Source organism: Macaca thibetana, chromosome 3, assembly GCF_024542745.1.
Source record: "Macaca thibetana thibetana isolate TM-01 chromosome 3, ASM2454274v1, whole genome shotgun sequence".
Lineage (NCBI taxonomy): Eukaryota > Metazoa > Chordata > Mammalia > Primates > Cercopithecidae > Macaca > Macaca thibetana.
In genome coordinates, this window is record NC_065580.1 from 98,369,606 (window position 1) to 98,393,923 (window position 24,318).

General features: G+C 41.2%; 1 protein-coding gene and 1 long non-coding RNA gene across 4 annotated transcripts in view; one reads left to right on the top strand and one right to left on the bottom strand.

The window, feature by feature from the left end:
• The window catches only part of JAZF1 (JAZF zinc finger 1), a 349,309-nt gene that overhangs the window by 51,437 nt on the left and 273,554 nt on the right, over nt 1-24,318 (bottom strand). For all 3 annotated transcript variants that reach the window (XM_050783212.1, XM_050783213.1, XM_050783211.1), the window contains exon 3: nt 14,810-15,006. In XM_050783212.1, coding sequence (XP_050639169.1) covers nt 14,810-15,006 — 197 coding nt within the window. The remainder of the gene's footprint in view (nt 1-14,809; nt 15,007-24,318) is intronic.
• The window catches only part of LOC126950065 (uncharacterized), an 83,993-nt gene that overhangs the window by 6,384 nt on the left and 53,291 nt on the right, over nt 1-24,318 (top strand). The window lies entirely within an intron of this gene.

Here is a 24,318-nt window from a genome sequence, read left to right on the forward strand (position 1 = left end):
ACAAGACTCCATCTCGGGGGGAAGAAAAAAAAAGGTTAACTAGATTCTACTAAACTTTGTTTTGTTTTGTTTTGAGACAGGGTCTTGCTCTGTTGCCCAGGCTGGAGTGCAGTGGTGCAAGCTAGGCTCACTGCAGCCTCAATCTCCCAGGCTCAGGCGATCCTCCTGCCTCAGCTCCTGAGTAGCTGGGACCATAGGCACATGCCTCTGCACCTGGCTAATTTAAAAAAAGCTATTTGCAGAGACAGGGTCTCCCTGTGTTACCATGGCTGGTCCCGAACTCCTGGGCTCAAGCGCCTCAGGCCTCACCTGTTTTGGCCTCCCAAAGTGCTGGGATTATAGGCATGAGCCACTGTGCCTGGCCTGAACTTTTAATTTACTATTTAGTTGGCAAGTACCGTGTATTAGTAACCAAAGGTGTATTTATGTTTCTGTAATGCGTATTTATTATACAGTTATTCCAGAAATGGTTTCATTTTTCTTTGATTTAAAGAAAAAGCCAATTTTTATATTTGCAGTTACTTCATAATTTTAATTTTATGGTTTTACTTTCCAAAAGGGGCCTATTCATCTCCCGGCTGCGGGGGGAACCGTTCCAGGTTAAGGTGCATGGCCCACAGGTGGTGGCAGTACCCCATCTAGCCCTTCAGAACCAACTCCAGTCAAGATCCCCTTGGTAGCTTACTCACAACTAAGTTGTGACATTTTAATTGCATGCTTTTAAATATTAACCATTTGTCAAGTTTTGTTAGTCTTAATAATTTTCCTATACACACAACATAGCATATTTTGAATTATATATACTGGTATTACAGAAACCAAGTGGCTTTAATTAAACACTTTTTTCAAAGAATGCTTCCTTTTAATGGCAGTGAAATGCTGTTCATAGCATCTAAGTGCTCTGCCAAAACTAACTTCATCATGGTGAATTTCAGGGAGACTTTCAACACAATAATGGTCCAGAACTTGGTGGAATATTAGAAAGTAACCATTTAAAAGGGTGGGGGCCTGCTCAAGATATGGGAGTCACGATCACGTCTCAAAAACACCATCCTACATTGACGGCCCAGCATCAGTCCCCGTAACTGTTAGCACACTGTTAGTACAGCCTGGATAACCCCAGACAGTTCTGTCTAGAGGAGGATAGCTGAGGATGCACCACCAGAAACGCATATCGAGGGCCTTTCCTGCCCCTGAATGTAAGACTCTAGGCAGCCATTTTCAAGTCAAACATTCTGAGGAGACTTTTTACTATACAGTGACACAGCTTATCTTAGAGAGCTCACATGAAAACAGATCACACGAAAAGCACCACTTTATTTGCCAGAAAGAAGTCTGCTTGACTTTTATTTTTTATTTAAAAATTTTTATAGTTTTGAAATAGGAATCTATTTGAAAAATAAAAATGCATCCAGTCTCAGGCTGCAAGGAAACATCTTAGCTGGTAGACAATGTCAGGGACCAACTACTCCATTCAAAATTATTCAGGTTCCCTGAGAATGATTTGTCCTGGGGCCTATACCTATTTAGAATACTCTAGCTGCCTTAAAATGAAACTGAAGAATTGGGGTACTGAGATAGAAAACACAGTCCATCATGAGATCAGTAGATGTCAAATTCATATACAGTTGTCCCCCAACCAGCTTTAGTTTCTTATGGTTGATTTTACCTATGTGTTCTATACCAAACAGAGCCTAATTGACTTGGTTTTTAAAAAAAATACTTATTTAGACTAGTGGAATATGAAATAAATCTTTGATCTGATAAGACCAACTCAACTTGTTACTGCTAAAGATGAATTAACACCAGTCCAATTTTCCAAGGAGGAACTGTGTACTTTCGGTTGCAAGGTGCCAGACATGCACAATCCCTTCGTCCATGGTCCCAGAAAGGTTCCAGCAACCTCAGTTTCTCCCTGCCTGTTAAACACCGCTTGTTCTGAGTGCATTTCCAACATCTGACACAAGTCCTGGGACAGGAGCAGTGAGATTCTGCCCCTTGTCTTTTTAGCAGAAACAAATTAGCTCAAAGCATTCTCAGTTTTCTGCAGGTTCTTTAACGCTGTGCAGCTGGGTGTGCCTGGGGATCATTTTATTGTTAAAACTTGAGCCACATGGAAAAGACATTAAAACAAGTTTGCTGCCGTGATACTCAGAAAGATGAAAGGGCTTCTCTGATTTTAATATGCCGTGTTGTAGACTGGTGGTGGCAGGGGTGGGGGCGCGGAGAAAAGGTGTCTTTGGAAATATATGAGTTTGTCTGGGCTGTGAATTCTTCAGGTGCTAAATCTACATCACCTTCATAAGGGAGGCGTATGGCAGTCGCGGGCGTCTGTTTGTTTATTCATGTTTTCAGTAGAATCCACACCACTTTCCAGGCTTACAATATGTTGCTCTCTTTAGCACTCATATTTCAGTTCTGGTTTGTGCTTCCAAAGGAAAATTACTGAGAAGTGTGCACTGATGGATGTTGGCATATGAGCGAGCTCTGGACGTTGGCTTAAAAAGATGGCATTCTTTCTTGGGGAGACAAGGTGTGAGCTGCACAGTCTTAATATGTGCTCTTTAAAACAACTTTACCTTGTGATCTTTTTTGGTATTTTTTTGGCCGATGCAGAGACCCCTGCTGGGACAAAGAAAAAGCAGCTAGGACCTAGGACCAATGCCTCACCACTAACCGTGTTGCTAGCACGAAGGGAAATATGACTGTAAAGACCTTTGAGATTTCTTGTGGGAATTCTTAACAATGGACATACTATTTTTATTGAGTTTGATTAAACAACACAGTTAACAGTAGAGATGAAATTCAGGTTTTTAACTAAATGTAAATGGTCAAGTGTGGTATAGGATCATTCTGCATGAACAGTATAAAAAATAACACAGAAACACTGAATTATTGGCTTTCTGTTAGCACAGATATTAAATCTGAGGATTTAAGTGCCTGCCCATCAGAGAAACCGGATTACTTAGAGTTTCTGAGGATGTGCTCAACATGGACTGAACCTGGGTGGCTTTAATTTTCTTTCTTGTAATATTCTCAACGTAAGGAAGCACCCTTTATCTCATGGGAAACAAAATATTTTGGGTATTGGAAGATGTAGGTGCTGTAAGTTCTATCAGAAACACTTTCAGTCATTAACCAATTCTCAACTGTGTCACTGGACTGAGAGTTTGGCAAGAGTGCTTCTTTATCTTGTCTTCCCTGCTCCTTCTCTCTACTTAATATGTCCCGTAACTGTTTTATTTGTCCATGTTACTGCTTCCTTAGTGTTCCTATGCTAAGGATAAAGAATTCCGCCTACTGTCTTTCTTCAATGAAGAGGAAATTCCAGAGATTTTCAAACTCAGACTACTGCATGTATTTACTTCATTGTTCCTAAATGAATTGTTTGTAACAGAGGAAATGCTATTTGCTAGTTCAAAGAGTGACTGGAAGTTGTGGACTCCTGTTCTTTATTCCTGCCTGAGCCACCACTCTTTTGTTTCAATTGAGGTAAGATTTACACACAGTGAAACGCACAAATCTTAAGTGTATACTTGTTTTTTTCTGAGACGGGGTCAGTGAAACGCACAAATCTTAAGTGTATACTTGTTTTTTTCTGAGACGGGGTCAGTGAAATGCACAAATCTTAAGTGTATACTTGTTTTTTCTGAGACAGGGTCTCACTCTGTCACCCAAGCTAGAGTGCAGTGGCACAATCACAGCTCACTGTAGCTGTGACCTCCTGGGCTCAAGCCATCCTCCCTGCCTCATCCCCAAGTAGCTGGGACTACAGGCATGTGCCATCACGCCCAGCTAATTTTTTGATTTTTTGTAGAGACAAGGTCTCACTATGATGACCAGGCTGGCCTCAAACTCCTGGGCTCGATTAATCCTCCCACCTCAGCCTCCCATGCTGGGATAACAGATATAGGCCACTGCATCGGGCAGGCATATAATTGGATGAGTTTGATAAATGTATACATTTGTGAAACCAACATCCCAATCAAGACACAGAATATATCCATCATTCAAGAAAGTTCCCTTGTCCACGCCTTCCTCCTCACATTCTCACATTAACTACGGTTCTGATTTCTGTCGCCGCAGGTTGGTTTGCCTGTACTTGAATTTCATGAGTACCCTTTGGGTCAGGCTTGTCTTGCTCAGCATAATGTTTTTGAGATTCATCCATTTTTTTTGTGTGTGTATCAGTACTTTCTTTTTATTGCTAAATTATACTCCACAATCTGGATATATCAGTTTATCTACCCATTTATCTGTGGATAAACTACTCATCAGTTTGGGGCTACTGTGAATAACTGCTATGTACATCCTTGTACCTGTCTTTTGTGGATACATGTTTTCATTCCTCTTTGGTAAATACCTAGAGTGGAAGTGCTGGGTCAACATCACTCAGCTCTGTGGCTCTGAGGAACCTACATCACACCTCTGTCCATTTCACTCTCTGCTGGGCAGAGGGATAATGAGATCTGCTGCCCTCTCCCCTCAGAGCAGGTTTGAGGACATTCTCCGCTCTGCACAGGAAGGAGGGAAGGGAGTTTCAGAGACACTGTAGTCAAAACTCCCCCAGTTCTAAAGACTTTGAGATACCCTTTACATGGCCCTCTGACCTTGATTTAAATCTCACCAGTGGGATGTTCAATTCTACACACCTTAAAGGGAATCTGAAATGTAAAAGGACCCTAAATTGGGTGGCACAAAGGGGTGTCCCCCCAGTCCCAACTGTGACAATGGTCGGGGCTATGTGGGCACATCCTTCAACAAGAGAGGGGACAGAGCTCCTTCACCAGTGTGTTCACCTGCTGGAAACATCCAGTGCTCTGTTTCTTAGTACTCTGAGCCTCCACAGTTAAAAGGGTTATTGCTACCTTTACTAAAATAACAAAAAGGACATAAAAGTTGGTCAACTTGCTACATCTTCACTTCTGCCACCCCTGGTTATAAAATGATAATCTTAAATGCTTCTGTGTTAATAACAACGGTGTCATGTCCCCCCATTTCTAAATTGGGTTGTCCTTTCATTATTGAGTTGTAGGAGTTCGTACATATTCTAGATATGAGACATTCATCAGATACATGGCTTGCAAATATTTTCACCTATTCTGATTGCCATCTCAATTTCTTGATAGTGTCCTTTAAAGCACACATTTGTTTCGTTTTGACGAAGTCCAACTTCTGTTTTTTTTTTTTTTCCCTTTGGTCCCATAGACACTTTAGATATAGCGTTTGTATCCACTCTGACAAGAAAATGAACCCATCTCCTTCCTGAAAATGTATCCATGTCCAGAGTGTTCATTAGCAAATACCACCTGTAATGCACATTCCTGGAATCAGCCTTCTCTGAGGTTAGTGCAGACTAAAAATAAACATGCACAAGCAGCCCTGGCTAGGGCTGGTGAAATATTGTCTGCCCAAAAGGGCTGGATTCAGCTTACAGCAAAAAATATTTTGATTTACAGGTGCTACCTAGCTATTTCTAGAAGCCCTAACTAACCTGACTACATAAGCCATTTCCACCAATTCCAGTCAACAGTTCCTGAACACATGGGGCTTACTTACTAATGCAGGGTATTTTGAAAGCAGAGCGGGGATATTCCTATGCTAATTTATTTTCTGAACTGGTGGTTAACACAGCAGTTGTTCCTGGCCCTATCCTTATTTAATTAATCCTCCCAGTAAGGTAAACACTGCCTCCATTATACAGATGAGGAAACTGAGGCTTGAAAACGTTTAAGTTCATCTGTCTCTCAAGCAGCAGAACCAAGATTTGGATTGAGACCCCTTTGGTGTCCAGGACTCTTAGCACTTTACTTCTGTGCTCCCAGAGTTCGGGAGGGTCTCCCAGAAAAGTCTAGATCTGCATACCACCTTTAGTCAACGCATCCAGGTCTGCTCACTAATTCCCTAACCTGACACATTCCATAATCATGGACTATAAAATTGTTCGCCCAAATCACTTTCCCTGTGATGTCACCTTATTCCTACTCCTTTGGAACTTACATTTGCCTTGCAATTATCTATGACATTTTATGAGTGTGAATATACATCTTTCAATTGCATTAAAACAGCGTAGAATGACCCCATGTGTATTTCTATACTGTCTTATTAATCATCTGTGCTGCTAATGTAGCCCGTATGTGTATACATCATGTTCATTAGTTGTCTGTTCCACAGGCATATGTAGCCTGCTTCTATTAAGGGTTGTAAGTTCTAAACCACAAGGGCTATGCCTTATGCTTTTCTGTATCCCCAATACTTGGCACAGTGCCTTATAACAAGATATACATGTTCACTGCAGCACTATTCACGATAGCAAAGACATGAAATCAACCTAGATGCCCATCAATGATAGACTGGATGAAGAAAATGTGGTACATATACACCATGGAATACTATGCAGCCATAAAAAAGAACAAGATCATGTCCTTTGCAGCGACCTGAATGGAGCTGGAGGCCATTACCCTTAGGAAGCTAACACAGGAACAGAAAACCAAATACTGCATGTTCTTACTTATAAGTGGGAGCCAAGTGATGAGAAAGAACTAACTGATGAGAGAACACATGGATACATACAGGGGAATTATACACACTGGGGCCTTTCGGAGGGTGGAGGGCAAAAGGTGGGAGGAGGGAGAGGATCAGAAAAAATAATGGGTACTAGGGTTAATACCTGGGTGATGAAATAATCTGGAAAATAAACCCCCATGACACAAGTTTACCTATGTAACAAACCTGCATTTGTACCCTGGACTTAAAATAAAAGTTAATAATACTTGTCTTGTGTGCTATCAAATATTAACAAGGATCAAATTACATGGTGAATGTGAATGCTTTTGTGCACTATAAGGTTCGAAAAAGATTATGATTACTGATCACCACTGACTTTTATTTATTTATTTATTTATTTATTTATGATGAAGTATTACTCTGTCACCCAGCCTGGAGCACAGTGGAGCAATCTTGGCTCACTACAACCTCCGCCTCCCAGGTCCAACTGATTCTCATGCCTCAGCCTCCCAAGTAGCTGGGATTACAGGTGTGCACCAACACGCCTGGCTAATTTTTGTATTTTTAGTAGAGACGGGGTTTTGCCATGTTGGCCAGGGCATGAATTCCTCTTTGGTAAATACCTAGAGTGGAAGTGCTGGGTCAACATCACTCAGCTCTGTGGCTCTGAGGAACCTACATCACACCTCTGTCCATTTCACTCTCTGCTGGGCAGAGGGATAATGAGATCTCGAACTCCTGACCTCAGGAGATCTGTCCGTCTTAGACTCCCAAAGGGCTGGGATTACAGGTGTGAACCACTGCACCTGGCCAATTTGATTGTTTTCCTCAAGTCAAAAAAAGGTTTTGTTTGGGAAGGTTTTTTCTAAGTGGTATAGCTGTGGAAAAATAAATCCCATTTCCTTGTTGCCATCCTCACTGCAACACTTTCAGTAGCAAGAAGAGATTAAAAATAAGTGGCTGCGGAAGATGCTGGGGAAGCAGAATTAGCCATAAGACTCGACCATGATACTCAGGCAGAGGAATAAAGGTTTTACTGGTCAATCAAAAAGGAAGAGGAAGCGACAAAGATTAGAACAGAGTAGTATATAAACAAGCAAATGACCTACAGAATGCAGGCAGAGAATATAGCAACATCTTCTCATTCTCCAGCTACAAGAGCGGGAATTTATGTGAAAAGGAAAATGTAAATCAGATCAATAGGAAGATTTTAGGGAATGTTGCTTAGGTATCATGCAGACATCCAACTCTTTAGGGAGAGTTTTTTAGAAAAACCAAATCACAACCTCAGGAATTCACAAGTAGATCACGACATTCAGTCAGGCTGAAATATTTCACTTTCCTCCCTCATTTTCCACTATTAAACAGAACAGGATTTCTCTGAGATTTTTCCTTCCATTTTGTTCTTTTCTTTTGGGTAGGTGGGGGATGTATATTAGTTTATACTTTATTTTGCTTATCTTTTTTCTGTCTGGAATTTTTTGTCCTTACTAAGCCTGTTTATTTTGTTTTCTAACAATAAAGGCATGAGGGAAGAGCTCACCTCAACTCCATTCAGATAGAGCTTCTAAATGCCAAGCAAAGTTCTATCAGTCCTGTAAGTCTGTATTGCAGAGTAATGTTCACCCCGAGGGAAAAATTAATACTATATTATTTAAAATAATTTGCTGCGTAGTAATAACTCCTGAAGTTTTCAATATTTTTATAATCTGAATAATTTATTGTAAAAGCCATAAAGAAATATTTTGTAAAAGGCCATACCAAAAGACACAGGAATATGAGGTAAAATAATATAAAATTTAAGCTTCTGCATTGTTTTAAGAATCTAAACAAGAAAACCTAAAAATTGGTTTAATTTCCTTGGGTGCCTTTCTCTGGTTTAATACTTGAATTTTCCCCCCCAGAGTATGCCAAAATATATATACCAATATTTTCCAGGAGTAACTATGTGATGCCACTAGAACCAGAAACCCAGCCAGCTCTTTCCACGGCTTCTCCATTAAGACATGAGTGAGCATCTGTCAGTCCCACTGGATTCATCCCGGAGGCCAAGGAAACAGATTACAATAATCTTTCTCCAGACAACGTGGAAATATGTTCAAAATTCAAGCTAGAAGGCACACAGATACTACAACGAGATGGGCCACGTTTTAAAACAGTGGTTTCTTAACTCTGGTTGTAGGTTAGAATTACCCACCCAAAAGCGCTTTTAAAAACTCCCAATGCCCAAGCCCCACCCACCAACTGAATCAGAGTGGCTGCAGGGGAAGCCCAGGCTGAGGGAGATTACAATTTTTTCCAGGTGATTTCAACGTTCATCCTGATCGAAAGTCACTGTATTAAGAGGTTCAAGGGGGAAATATGGCGGGAGGGGGGACAAATTACTTTCTTAACTAAGCTGTAGGCAATAATAACTAAGGCAACCTGCTCTCTAATGATGGATGCAAAAGCAAATAGGCCTTTGCTACAGGATGACCTCACACCACAGGTCAATTAATTTGATGGAAAGAGATTCATTCAACTCTTTTTAGGGCCAGTAATTCTATATCTTCCAATCATATGGACTAAGTTGCTTTAATTATAAAAAGAAAGACAAGCTCATTTCAGAAAATGTGGGAAAAGAAAAAGAAGAAAATAACATTCATCTTCCTACCATATTAAGGTAGATAACCATGGTTAACTTCTCTGAAGTAAAAGATAAAATTCAGATCACGGGTCAGGTGTGGTGGCGTAATCTCAGCACTTTGGGAGGCTGAGGCGGATCACTTGAGGTCAGGAGTTCAAGACCAGCCTGGTCAACATGGCAAAAACCCGCCTCTACTAAAAATACAAAAATTAGCCAGGAGATGTTGATGCGCACTTGTGGTCCCAGCTACTTGGGAGGCAGAGGTGGGAGAATCTCTTGAACCTGAGAGGTGGACGTTGCAGTGAGCTGAGATCACACCACTGCACTCCAGCCTGGGTGACAGAGTGAGACTTTGTCTCAAAAAAAAAAAAAAAAAAAAAAAAAAAAAAAATTGAGATTATATTGCTTATGCAGTTTTGAAATTGGATCTTCTCGTGTAACAATATAATGTAAAAACCTTTCCTACAACATTGTGGTGAGTGGCTACAAAGCAGTTCATTGCTTGAAATGGTCATTATTTATTTATTGGTGATTGACTTTAGGTTTATTCGCAGACACATGGATCCACGATTCCTTGAACTACAAACTAAGTAAGATTAACCTGGTAAATACTGAAAGGAAAAAACAGTGGTATAATGGTAAAGTGAGGCAGGGAAGGTCCTGATATGTAGCATTTGCCAATTTCACTGGTGTAAATACTCCCACCATGGCCAATTTCAAGGTAACAGTTTAGCAAACAGCTTGCAAACCTGATTATTTAACAACTGGCTATCTGGAGTCAGCTGACCCTTAGAGAAACCCTGGCTGAACGAAACTGTTAAGTCCTTCTGTTATGACATGCTGTTTGAATGGTAGAGCTGTGTGAAAATGGAAGTTATGGTGAATGAAGTCAAACCAAGGTTTCAGTAACTTAACGTATTTTGAGTTTGGAGGTGTCAAGTTCACACACACTGTGGATGGTCTAATAAAGTTTTTAAAAAAGTATTAATGTAATAATAACGAATGTGGATAGAAAGTGCGGGTATACTAGAAAGAGCATATTCTTTGAATAGACAGACATGGATGTGTCATTAACCTTATTAAGCCTCTATTTCTTTATCTGTACATGGGAATAATAATGTCTCAGTGAGTCTGGTGTTAAGATTAAATACAAGGTCATACATAAAGAATATAGTAAGCACACATAGCAAACACTCCACAAGTGCTACCTGCCTTTCCCCCTAAGTAATTATACTCTAGATGTTACTTTTTTTTTTTTTAGATGAAGTCTTGCTCTGTCACCCAGGCTGGAGTGCAGTGGCGTGATCTTGGTTCACTGCAACCTCCACCTCCCAGGTTCAAGCAATTCTCCTGCCTCAACCTTCCAAGTAGCTGGGATTACAGGCATGAGCCACCATACTTGGCTAATTTTTATATTTTTAGTAGAGATGGGGCTTCACCATGTTGGCCAGGCTCGTTTCGAACTCCTGACCTCAGGTGATTCGCCTGCCTCTGCCTCCCAAAGTGCTGGGATTACAGGCGTGAGCAACTGTGCCTCGCCGATGTTACTACTTTTAAAAGGAGAAGGGTATGAATTATCTTAACACTTTATTTTCATATAATTTAATCACATTTATTTTTAAATTCAATTTCTCTATTATTTAAAGCAGGGGTTGGAAAACTGTGGCCTATGGGCCAACTCTGGCCTGTTTTTGTACATGGAGTTTTCGAAAAACTTTTAATAAAACATACCATGCCCATTAATTTAGGTGGTTCTATAGCTGCTTTCACATTACAATGGCAAAGTTGAGTAGCTGAAACAGAGGCCCTGTGGCCTGCAAAGCATATTTACTATATGGACCTTTATAGAAAAAGTCTGCTGATCTATGATTTAAACTATTCTAAGCTTTTCTTAAATGAATACTTTCTCTATATATTAAAAGAAAACAAGACAAAGATAGGAAAGGAAAACAAGAAGAGAAAAAGATTCTTATAGGATGTAAAAATGGCAAAACAGGCCATATATGATGGCCCCTGCCTATAATCACAGAGTTTTGGGAGGCAGAGGCGGGAGGACTGCTTGACGCCAAGAGTTTAAGACCAGCCTGGGCAACATAGCAAGATCTCATCTCTACAAAAAAAAGTCAAAAAATTAGGTGGGCATGAGGGCATGCACCTATAGTCCCAGCTACACAGGAGGCTGAGGTGAGCTACCCAGGAGGCTGAGCCCAGGAGTTTGAGGCTGCAGTGAGCTATGATAGCATCACTGCACTCCAGCCTACGTGATAGAGTGATACAGTAAGACCCTGTTGCAAAAAAAAAAAAAAAAAAAAAAAAAAAAAATTGCAAAACAAACATTGATTCCAAGTATACCAAAGAAATACTCAAAAGTCTAGGATAAAGCTGAGCTCTAATTCAGTATTGTCAAGAAAATATACCTTAAAGAACATTTTATAAATGAAGTTCCTACAAGATGACTATTATTTCTGAAGTGGGAATGCACCATGAATATGGAACTTGGAAGAGTGAATTTAAGGGGTAGAAGCGTGGAATTTTATAACCTGGCAATGAAAGTGACTGAAACCACATTAGTCAGGCAAAATAAGCTGATCTCTCTAACTACAGGTAAAATAACATTCCAAACATTGAAAAATGTACACAATCAAAATTGTACATGGTAGGGGTTTAAGAAACCATTTCCCCTGCTAATTTTTGATGTTTACATGGAATGTTCTTCCAGCAGCAAATAACTTACCAATGATCTTGACAGATTGAAAATGATACATCTTTACCACAACATAAATTAATTCTCTCAATGGGAAATTGCTAAAATAGGCAAGGTGTCAGAAAGATTTCTTTATGTCTGAAGGAAAGGAAATGATTCCATTTCTTCCAAACATTCTTACGTGAAAAATAATAAACTCTCACTTTTAAACTGTCTTTATTTTCAGGGGGTCCTAGGCACCCGTCACTAATTGGGGCAGTCATAGTTATCTGGTGTTGGACATGAGTCAGTCCATATTACTTCAGGTATAAAACACAGCCAGTTGGAGACTGCCTCCATAATTCATATTATACATGAATAAATATCATAGCAATACCCAGAAAAGAGGATTGAGGAATTACACTTCACTCTCTTTCATTCCTTAGATTTACAACATAAATGTCACACAAAGATCCTGGAAAGTCAATATTCACAAAATAAAATATAAGGGAAACATGGTGGTCTATTCAAGGAAATAGATAAATGCCTAACACAAATGAACTGGTTCGTCCTCTAGAAGAATGACCTTGATACTGTTCCTAAAATACAAAGTTGAAAACCCCAGACGAAAGAGATGAACATTTACTGAGCACTGTGTTATACGTGTGCTATCACATTTAATTTTGATACAAAATCTATATAATTGGTATTAGTGACTTGCCCAAGGTAACATTTGTAAAGAAAGAAGTTCAGGCAGGAACTCTGGTCTATCTCCCATACCTAACCTGTCTTCAAAATGTTCAATCCTGATTGAACACAGGGTATCTGTCAACCTTGACAGATACCCTGTGTTGGTATGGGGCAACCCTGAGATGCCCCATAGAGAAAGAGGTCCCCTAATCACAGCATCTAAGTTTACTAAATCCTCCCTTTGGAGACTAACAGTGCATATTAAAGCCCTGAATTAAAGAAATCCATTTAACTTTGTCGAACTCATCATCTCCCCAAACTTACTAGGAAATCCCTTTTCCCCAACTAGTATTTTGTGAAGTTAGTATTCTGAAACACACTTTGCACAGTGGAAAATGGATGACAGAGAGATACATAAACTGTCAGAGAAGATAAGCAATTTTAATCATGGCTAAGGAGATGATGGTGTAGTTACAAGTGGCTTCTCTTTGCTCTTCGATTCAACCAAAATTTTGAGTAAGACCCCCAATGCCCTAGTCCCCACCTACCTCTGAGTCTCATCTTACACTTGGGCCACCTGGCCTGCTTTCAGTACTGGGGACCTGCTGGGCTTTTCCCCTCCATGGAGCCTTTGCAAAATGTTCCCTTTGTGACATTGCTCCACCTTTCCTCTTTACTAAGTTGACTCCTTTCCTGCCTGGGTCAAACTTCTCTCTGGTTGCCCTCCTATCACAGAATTCTATATAGCACTTGCCATGATTACAAGGTTATATTTATTTGTGTATTGATTTGATTAGTGATGGTCTATACTCCCACCGGGGGAAGAGAGCTATCTCTCTGTTTCTCAGACAGCACAAAGATGCGGGACCTCTTCCACCATCTCCATTCACTCCTGCCCAAGCAGGAACAGTGACTTAATAAAGCACGAACTAGGGAGGAAGGGCTGGACACGCTCTGCTCAGGGTCCAGGGTGCAGTCTGGTCAGCTCCCACCCTGAGGTAAGCTGAGAAGTGCACTGTGGGAAATAAACTGAATTCTGGGAAGACATACTAGGAAGCCCAATTATTACAGATCCAAGCTCCATTCTGTGGTTTAGCTTTATGTAATACAGGTGATATTTTGTTCTTCATCTGTGACTGCTGTTTTATTTTTTAATCATTTCCATACTTAGGAGAGGAAGACAAAAGTGATCTTGTTTGGCCTCTAGAATGCCAACATTCTCCAACAGGTGTAAGCTCCTGTGGTCAGGGAGAAGGGCCTCTCTCTGCTCACCTCAGTAGCTCAGTTTCTGGCACTTACGAGGCATTCAAAATGCCATTTCGCCCAGGCTGGTCTTGAAATCCTGGCCTCAGGTGATCCTCCTGCCTCAGCCTCCCAAAGAGCTGCGATTATACGTGTGAGCCACAGTACCCAGCTGAAGTCCTAGTTTCTTGATACATGTAACTCTACCAAGATTTTCTTACTAATAAATTTTTTAAACAACTGAACTTTGTCTTCAGATTATTACAGGCTAATCCTAATGTGGAACTGAGGATAAAGTTTTGAGCAGAGTCAATCCAAATCAATGAAGACGGTATCCTTAAAAGGACAGAAGCCTCTTTAAGGCGAGGACCTGGAGGAGAGATGAGAGTGCAGGAGTAGTGGACATCCATGTGTGTCAGGGAGACTGAGATGAAAGAGGAGGCACATAGGAGAGATGGGCTGGGAAAAATAAAATGGATTACTTGACTGGAGAATAGGTGGGTATAAAGAAGCAAGTGAAAAAGCTAAATTGAAGGGCAAGTTTCCACTATTTACAGAAAAACCTGGAGAAGACAAGGACTCCCCCTTTTTCTCAAGGCATTGTAAAAACAATGAAGTCTCCTTGGAAGAAATATTCTATCTAAATTTCTCCAAGACTGCTTAATAAATTGTTTTCTCTAAAAAATGTAATGATTTTAACTGTTTTAGAAGACAAAGTGTTCATAACATATTTAGTTGTAAATCAGGTGATGAAATATATATTATTGTAGAGCCCATTAAAAATGTTGTGTATGTGGGTATGCACAGTAAAAATGGGAAATATATTGACAAAAAATCTACGAAACCATTATCGCATGCATATTAACAATAATCTAGAAATATTTCTTCAGTAATAAACTGAAGAATGAATCAATATACAGAGACTAGTGAAAGGACGGACGATGTGGTGGGTCTGTGTCATCATCTGTCCAGCCCCTTTCTGCCCCCAGCACATCGCACACACTTTCTCTTTCTCCTCTCTCCTCTCCTCCTCCTCAAGGCGGTAGGGCCAAGCCACTCACCTGTCGGAGTGCTGCTGCGGAATGAAGAGGAGGGGGTGATGGGTGGGGTCACGGGGGGAGTAAGGCTTCCACTGCTGTGGCGTGGGGGAGTGGACACATTCCCTCGAGACACTGAGCTGGACAGAGTCAGTGACAGCTTCGGCTGAATCTTCTTCTTTAGGGACTCCTGCTCTCGGCGGGCAGCATCTGTCATGAATCTGAAACAACAACAGAAGGTAAGGAACCTGGGCCACGTATAGAGCATGAGGACTCACGACATTCATTAGAGTTTCACAGATGCCCGACCCTGGAAAAGGACCCTGGCCACAGGTCAGTCCCAATCTCAAAAACTCACAATAGCTTCCCTTTTCCAATGCAGTGGAATTATCTTCTAGCTTGTTATTTTTAAGGTTCCTCAAAGTCAGGTTCACTTCTTCCCTAGCAAATCCTCCTTGCCAGGAAGCTTATACACACAGAATACATCTGCACCCACTGTAATGCTTTCAGTTACAAGATTTCCTCTCTTGGAAGGTCTGCTCTCTTTTTTTCTACCCATAGGAAGCCCACACATCCTCAAAGTTCCCCAACCACTCCTAAGTAGACAGCGCTTCCTTTATCTGCAGGTTGGCAGTATTTCTTTGTACCACTTAACTGCCACCTAACATATATGGCCTCATGAAAACTCTCTTTTTTGTATTACTTTGATTCTCACATTGTTATTTGGGTTTAAAAACTCTTCTTGGCTAATTGAGGCCTTGCTTGCCTCATCATGAAGGCAAGGATTCTAGTCCCCAGTTCCTAGCACAGTGCCAGGCCCGCCTCAGGAAACACAGACAGAACTGCATACATTTGCCCAGGAAGATTCCAGAAGGGAAGAGAGCAGCACAAGGAGGGAGGTCACCACTGATGATCTGTTTACGTTCTAATTTTATTACTCATAAAGAGAAAGGTGACTTTTCCTGATAGTTTCACTTTGGAAACTTGAGTTATTCTTCCAATGCTTCTCTGATGTTGGTAATATTCAAACTTCATTCTTTTCTCACTGTATAATCTACCAATTTGTAAATTCGTGTAATATGAGATTCAAAACAATCTATGAAATGGTATCTCCTACCTAAAGAACATTCACCTTTTCATATTGGCAGGCAAACTTTGTCAGCTGCATTTTTGAAAACTGCCATAGAAAGCATAGTCCATAAATGTATGATAGCGTTCAGATGATAAAACCACAGCTGTCCCCACCACCTAGGCTAAGAAACAGAACATTCCAGGCCCCTCAAGGCCTCTCTCCAACATCTTCCGCATGAACTATATTTTGACTATTTCAATACAATTTATCATAAACTCACTGCATTGCACTTAAACATGGTATTTTACCCAACCTATTTCACATTTTGTCTACAAAATTCCTTAGTATTTTTCCTCACTACATGATGAAGTTTTGAAAGTCAACAGATAGTTCTAATACCTGGTGAAAGCTTGAAGTCAATTAAATACCCAATGAAACAACAGTAATATTGTTACGCTGTCTTAAAATTTCTATTTTTATACTTGGAACATGGATGGCACATTTCTTGAATGGTTCTTGCAATATAATCCAGATATACAAACTGGATTTTATATGCTGAACTGAGGTTAGTATGCCTTGAGCTCTTAGTTTGTGCTATAGCATAGTGATGATTTAAAAACGACTGTCAAGGCAAAAGAGAATTGTTTGCACATGGTAGCCAGGTACTCATTTATTTTCAGATGCAAAATTGGTTCTATTGTCCTTAAAACTTCTTATTCCCCTCCTCATAAACCTCTACTAAAAATACAGACTCACAGAGAAAAGCAAAGAATTAGTGCTTTTTTAAAAAAAATTATTCTAAGAAGAACTGCTAACTCGCATGGTGCTGAGCGTCTCACACTGGGGTATGCAGCGCGCCAGGGAGTGGCAAAGCCACAGGATAAACAGGCTGCTGCTTCCAGGAAGGCTGATTGTTCTCGAGGGCAAGTTATTCAAACTAGTGCTTCAAATAGCAAAATAAACACGGACATGCTTATGGGGGTAGGAAAAAATTTTTACATCTTGCATTTTAGTTAAGAGCATGATATTTGGAGTGAGGCCAGGGTTCAAATCCTGGCTGGGTTATTATGTAATTTGAGGCAAGTTGATAAACTTCTCTGAATCTCAGGTTTATTCTCTGTAAAATGGGAATGAGAGAGTAGGTAAGGAATTAACATAAGTCTTTTCCCTTTCTGCATGGGAGTCTGATCTTTGGCTAAATTTGGTAACCTGCTAAGACAGTATGTCAACCACGTTACCAGGCGACACTATATAAGAATGACCTCTGACTGGTGAACTGCACAGCCTGGGAGGATCTAGGAACCTGTAGCTATCTGATAGGAAGCCAAGAATCCTGATTTAGGCTTCCTGAGCATGGTGATCTTGTAGCTGGGCATGGCCCTTGCAAAGAACTGGGGAGCTATGCCCAGAGCATGTTACAAGAGCTTTGGCTTCTGTAGGGCATGAGGCTTTTCTACCAGGATGGTTTCCACTCCTACCCCTCTGCACCTGAACAGACTCTCATGTGCACTGCTGCAAGGGTGCCTGCAGAAGGCGGCCTGTCCTCCATCCTCTGAACGGGCCCAGTGCCCTATTGTGGCCCATTGTCATCTGTGAGTCTGAATGTTCACAACCTAAGAAGGTAACCTGCTGGCAGACGGGGCAATAACATTTCAACTTCAGAGGACTGTTGTGAGGATAAATGAGGTAATTGGCCCGACATGTAGCAAATGGCTCAACATGCAGAAGCTGTTATTAATTACATAAAGCATTATAATATGGTTATGTCTCTTTATTTTGTCCACCTTACTCAACTCCAAGTGTCTTGAGGACACACCACACACCCATGGCTCTGAAAGCACTAAGCACACACATGCCTTGTGTAGAGCAGAAATTCCATTTGTGGAACGGCTGAATGGAATAAACCCAGAGGGTGCATATCCAGTGTGAGACAGAGAGGGAGAGACAACCAGAGGGAAGAGAGAGAAAGGCTTCTCTATGTCTAACTCATATATTTATACATTTTTTTTTTTTTTTGAGATGGAGTCTCGCACTGTTGCCCATGCTGGAGTACAGTGGCACAATCTCGGCTCACCTCTGCCTCCTGGTTCAAGCGATTCTCCTGCTTCAGCCTCCCAAATAGCTGGGAATACAGGTGTCCGCCACCATGCCCAGCTAATTTTTGTATTTTTAGTAGAGACAAGGTTTCACCATGTTGGCCAGGCTGGTCTTGAACTACTGACCTCAAGTGTTCTGCCCGCCTCGGCCTCCCAAGTGCTGGGATTACAGAACTCATACCTCTTATTGTAAAACTCTCCTACACCTCAGATATAACACAACAACTATAAACAACCATAACAACATTCACACACACACAAACCCCGCCTTCACCCTCACATGGGTTTGGCCAGCTACAGACAGCAATCTGGATTTGGGTTATATCTTCTATAGTGCTTTCTAGAAACAAGAACAAGGCACCTATGTTAAAAGCATTAAACATGAAACACATTCTTAAAGCCCTGTCGCCAAGACTTCCTCCTGTAGTTCTCCCTCCTCTCTTGGATTGGTGTTGTGAATTTGGACATACGATCTATAAATCATGGTAACCTTGACATATCAAGGCACACAGCTGCACAATTTGTTCTAGTGACAACCATACACACACATCCCCACACCACCCGCCCCCACAAACACACACAGGAGTGCCACACAAGCGCTGTGGGAACCCTGGTTAAAATAGGCCCGTGTCTCCCCTGCACTACCATGTCGCTCCTCTTCCTCTTCCCTTCATTAACCACGACTTAACAAATTTTCTGAGACTTACTAAGTTCTCAAGTTTTTGAGCAATGTTCCATCAGCACAGCTGTCTGTCAAAAGGTGGGCAGATTCCCAGTGGCAAGGAACCATTTGGGGAGACAAGAGTGTCTAGAGAAGCCAAGGAGGCATAGCAAAGGCTGTGATTCTGGCCAACAAATGAGGACTATGTTCCCCGTTTTACCAAATATCAGGGCTGGGAAAGGTTCACCATGTTCCCAAGGCTGAGTTCAGGTTAAGTGAGTCATGTCATTCAGTAGCCTGAGCTTTCCTCAATGAGTAATGAGTCTGGACACCACTGGTGATCTTTCTGAAGCTCTCAATAATCGATTTTTTTTTGGAGATAGGGTCTTGCTGTCACCAAGGCTGGCGTGCAGTGGTGTGATTACAGCTCACTGAAGCCCTGACTTCCTGGGCTCAAGTGATCTTCTTGCCTCAGCCTCCCAAGTAGCTGAGACTACAGGCAGGCCCCACCATGCCCAGGTAATTTTTTGATTTTTTGTAGAGATGGGGTCTCACTATGTTGCCCAGGCTGGTTTCAAACTCCTGGGCTCAAGTGATCCTCCCACCCAGAGTGTTAGGATTATAGGCGTGAGCCACTGCACCTGACTCACTTGGGTTTTAGAGCAGGAAGGAACCTTGGTTAAGTCAGATCATCCGGTCCAGTCCCCTCATTTGTTACAGCAACTGTGAACTGAGGTGGTGTGACCTGTTTGGGGTCATTTAGGCTAGTGGCAGAGCTGGCATCAGAGCCTAGTCAAGCCTCGGGACTCTGTCATGGTTTTCACAGTTGAAAGCGTTCAGGGAGCCGGAGCATGGGGCCTGGGGCAATGCCCCTCTGGCAGTTTACATGGGGGCAGTGGGCAGCTGGGAGAACAAAAGGCTCATCCTCCAAATGTCAGTCCGTCCTGCTGTGTGGGACCACTGGGCTCCCCAGTTGTGGGGCAGGGGGTCTCTGGAATTGTAGCCCCACTGGGCTACAATCTGGGGAAGGCAAGCTGGCTGTGCCCACCTCCCAGAATTCTCTCTGCTTTGCAGTGGTGACACTGCTCTGATCTGGCAGCTGCAGTGTGCTGGAGCTGGCTCATACTGGGTTGTGAAAGCTGACTTAAATTTTCAGGGATTTGGTGAATCTGTTGTTAAACACAGCCGTTATTAAAAACTAAATTATGTAAATAATTAAATCAAGTGCTTTGTTAAAAACAAGGATATTTAACTCAAGGCTCATCACTTAATTATTTTACTGCATTTTAATATTATCTATATTCTTGAGGTTATTTACATTAACATTTTATCTATTTGGTAGAATTACTGTATAACTATATGCTATATAATGCAAAGTAACCTACTCTGTGTTCAGTAACATGTGGGTAGCTTGAAATTGGCTATGGCAGGAGTATTTATACCACCGAAACTGGTAATACCACAAATTGGGATTTTTTTTCCTCCCCAAGTCAGTTCAACATTTGCCAGTACACCTTCTAGTGATTATTATTATTATTATTTTTTGAGATGGAGTCTCACTTTGTCACCCAGGCTGGAGTACAGTGGCGTGATCTTGGCTCACTGCAACCTCTGCCTCTCAGGTTCACGCCATTCTCCTGCCTCAGCCTCCCCAGCAGCTGGGACTATAGGCGCCCGCCACCATGCCCAGCTAAATTTTTTGTATTTTTAGTAGAGACGGTGTTTCACCGTGTTAGCCAGGATGGTCTCAATCTCTTGACCTGGTGATCGACCCGCCTCGGGTTCCCAAAGTTCTGGGATTATAGGCGTGAGCCACCGCGCCTGGCTGTGATTATTATTTTTTAATGTGGGGAAAAAAAGTGTTTGAACTGGGCTTCTTGCCTACTCACTAAAGGAATTAATCAGGGAAGGAACAAAGAATGAATAAGGAAGTCTTTTTTCAAATTGTAAAAAGTAATGTATCTCAGTAAAGAACACTTACAGAACATTTTTTATGGATTTGTGACTTGTGTTTAAAAAGCGTTTTAATTGACCAATACAGAGGTTAGGAAAAGAAATGAAATAAAGGTATTTTTTAAAATTATGGAATATATATGCAAATCAATATCTACATTGCCATGCATAAAGATTTTAATAAAATAGCAATCTGTGTACCTACCATTCAGCTTATGAAAGGAATTTTTGATGTTTCCTGTGTAAAAATTTTTTTTTCTAAGAGAAATATTACCCAGATAAAACTATGGTTGATATTTTAGGGTTTTTCCTTCTAACATTTTTCTACACATAGAGAAAACTGAGTATTTCTTAAAGAAAAAAAGTCACTTGAGACTCTTTCACTCGCTGTTGACTAACAGCCTGAAAATCTGCGGTCAGGCAAAGCAATGTTTTCATTTTGAAACTGAAACTGCTGTAAGATTAATTTCAACTTTCCTACAAATCAGAAATGTCTAAGTTACTTTAATTTAATATGGTCATTTGTAGTAATATTTGTTATTGCTAGGGGAAGTACATATTCCTTAAGTAAATTTTCAAGACTCCATTATAAATCTTTTAAATCCTCAGACCACAACGTTCATTTAGTCTGACATGTTCAATGTGGAAACATGAATATAGCTCCACAGGGGGAAAATGGCAACTGCTGGTCCAGGGAGACTAGTTTCAACCACAAACTCAGGAAATGTACAGTATTTGCTGGAACCTGGGCAGAGACTCCATTGCCACCTCAGTTGATGGCCAAAACACCTGAGTCTAAGTGACCTGCTGGGGAAAAAACATCACTGGGCTTTCACTGGATCAGAGAACTCAGAAATGGAAGTGACCACTCAAAACTGCAGTCTGAGAAAAAACGGAAAACTCCAAGATATGTGGTGTGGCGTGGCTGTGATTATATGACTCTGGAGAAGGCGCGTGGTCCAGAGGTCTGCACTGCATGTTGCCAGGAGGCTTGCTCTGGGGCAAAGAAACGGGTGGCCTCCGGAGTCACTGCATTTGCTCTTGTGGTCTTGGTTTTTCTACTTGTTAAAACTGAGGAGATTTGGTTTTATGGATATACGGAATACATCACTGCTAGGGTCCTTCCCAGCTCTAACAGTGAATGATTCCAGCAATAGCATTGTGCAGTAGTTTTCAAACTTTGACTTCAACCCAGTGTAAGAAATGTATCTCACGGTGCGACCTGGTGTGCTCACATGTATAAATAGGCCTGCAACCTGCAATTTTGAAATCTCCAAAGCTCTGAAATCTGAAATTAAAAAAAAATAAAGTTTGGCAATAAAACGTCATTGGAAGGCAAACTCTAACCTGACCGGGTGAAAGGCTACTTACAGATTTTATTGTATTTAGTGAAAATATTTGTGTGTTTCACTGTATAAATATCAATGTATGTGATTATATGGGGCTGCCCCAGACCCTACTGGGGATATTATGTAATATGTAGTATTTGTACCATATTACCTTTATGAAATCTAAAAAATTATGACTTATGAAACATATCTGGACTCAAGGATGAGACATTTTAATGTAAATATCTGAAACAGAAATTTCACAAAACAATCTTTACTACATGTGATATACTCTGGCATTTTTCTGTTCTATTTCATTTTAACAAAATCTGATGGTCATGACCACCACATTGACTTCCTGACCCCCTGGGAGGTCATGGCCTGGAGTCTGAATACATTAGTGTAGCAGTTAAGAGGGTGGGCTTTGGAGGTGGACTGTCTAGATTTAAATCTCTGATCCATGCCCTGCTAGCTGTGTGATGACAGTGGGCAAGTTACCTACCTAGCCTTTCGGTGCTGCCATTTTCTCATCTATAAATGGTGACAATGACAGGCCCGACCAACGGTTGTGGTGAGGATTAAGTAAGTTAATATACATAAAGCACTTAGAACAGGGCCTGACACTTCGTGCTTGACAAATGTCAGCTTCCTGGTTCATAAAAGAAGCGACTAACACTTGTACTGGAAATCTTAACTCGCAAACCTTTTACCTTCTGCCATCTACACTAGCATTTGGTTACTTCTGAGCTGGGGCACTGAATATTAGGATTTTAAATACTGTCATCATGAGTTCTGCTGATTCTGAAAGCAAAGAGCCACCTTTACTGATTCTGCAGGCATTCATGTTATTTTTATTTATTTTTTGGCTTTTGTGACAGGCTCTCACTCTGTCGCCCAGGCTGGAATGCAGGGGCGTGATCATGGCTCACTAGCAGTTGCGTGATTTTCTTGTCAGCCTCCTGAGTAGCTGGGACTACAGGCAATCGCCACCACACCTGGATAATTTTTTGTACTTTTTGTAAAGATGAGGTTTTACCATGTTGCCCAGGCTACTTTTGAACTCCTGGGATCAAGCAATCTGCCCACTTTGGCCTCCCAAAGTGTTGGGATTACAGGCGTGAGTCATCGTGCCCGGCCCAGGAATCTATTAAATTGCAGTGGCATCTATTGAATGGCAATCACAGGCAAATTCAAGAAGACAGATACAGTAACTATTAACACAACAGAAAAAGAAGGTTCGTCTCATTAGACAACATGCTGGGGCCCACCTATAAACTCATACACCTCTTCTTACTTTCTGGCCTTGATTTCTAGAGTAGAACCAAATTATAGAGGGTCTTTCCAGCAGGACAGGCAATGGGAGACCCTCCATACCACGAGCTGCTGGACTGACATCCTTCCATCCAGCTAAAGGTTCTCTGCTTGGGAGATTCATCAAGTTGCACAAGGCTCTGACTTGGTCTGCCAGCAGACCCTCCGTAGAACACCACATCCAATTACGCTTCATTTGAAGTTCAAAAGCTTTGTTCTGCCTTTTCAATGGCCCTTTGGGCACTGACATTTCTCAGCAAAAACAAGCTTTTGAGAAAAGCTGTGGGGAGTTGGCAGATAGGCCCTGAGATTCCAAGCACTCCAAAATCTGGTAATTCATTGCTCCAGATGATGGTATTTCTGACATAAAAATCTAATCTTCTGAAGGACAGTCTAACATGGAGAGTAAGGATTTTTCTTTTTCTCTGGCTGTTACTATGCAATCCAGGACAGAACCAGTAAGCAAGCAAAACAGTGCATGGCACATTTGAAATGTGTCTGTGGGAAATGGTGATGGAAATAATGGGTACATTTCAGCATGCAACCATGTGTGGCCCACATGTCAAAGGATCTGGCTGCTCTAGGTCTCAATGTAATGATGGCTTTCAGAACGTACGTCTGCTAATAAATTCATGTGGCGGGTCTTCTTATTTTAGCAGCAACTTAATTCCATAGTGAAGCTAAAGGTGTATTTGGTTAAAACAGCTAGTTAGTGAAACATGACCTAGAAACAGCAAGTGGAGTAATCATTTGTCAGCACCCCTTCATTAATAGAATGGCCTTTTTTGGTGATCTGGGAACTTAATAAATGTACTTTTCAGTAGAAAAGAGAAAATCTGGATTTCCAAATCACATTAATTTCAGAAAGTTTATAGTAATGCTTCAAATAATCCTATGTTTCACTTCTTATCCCAGAGTTATTTTTGACTTCATGATCTGAAGCCCATGGGGTGGATTTTGAAGCTTCATAAAACTTTTTGCAGTATCACCAAAACTCTGAGCCCCTTTTAACATGCCATTAAAATGTTAATGCAAAATAATAAAACTAAAAGCAGCACGAGGAAAAAAACCCACTCCATTTGATCAGATCAGTTTGGCACTTAACTTGTAAG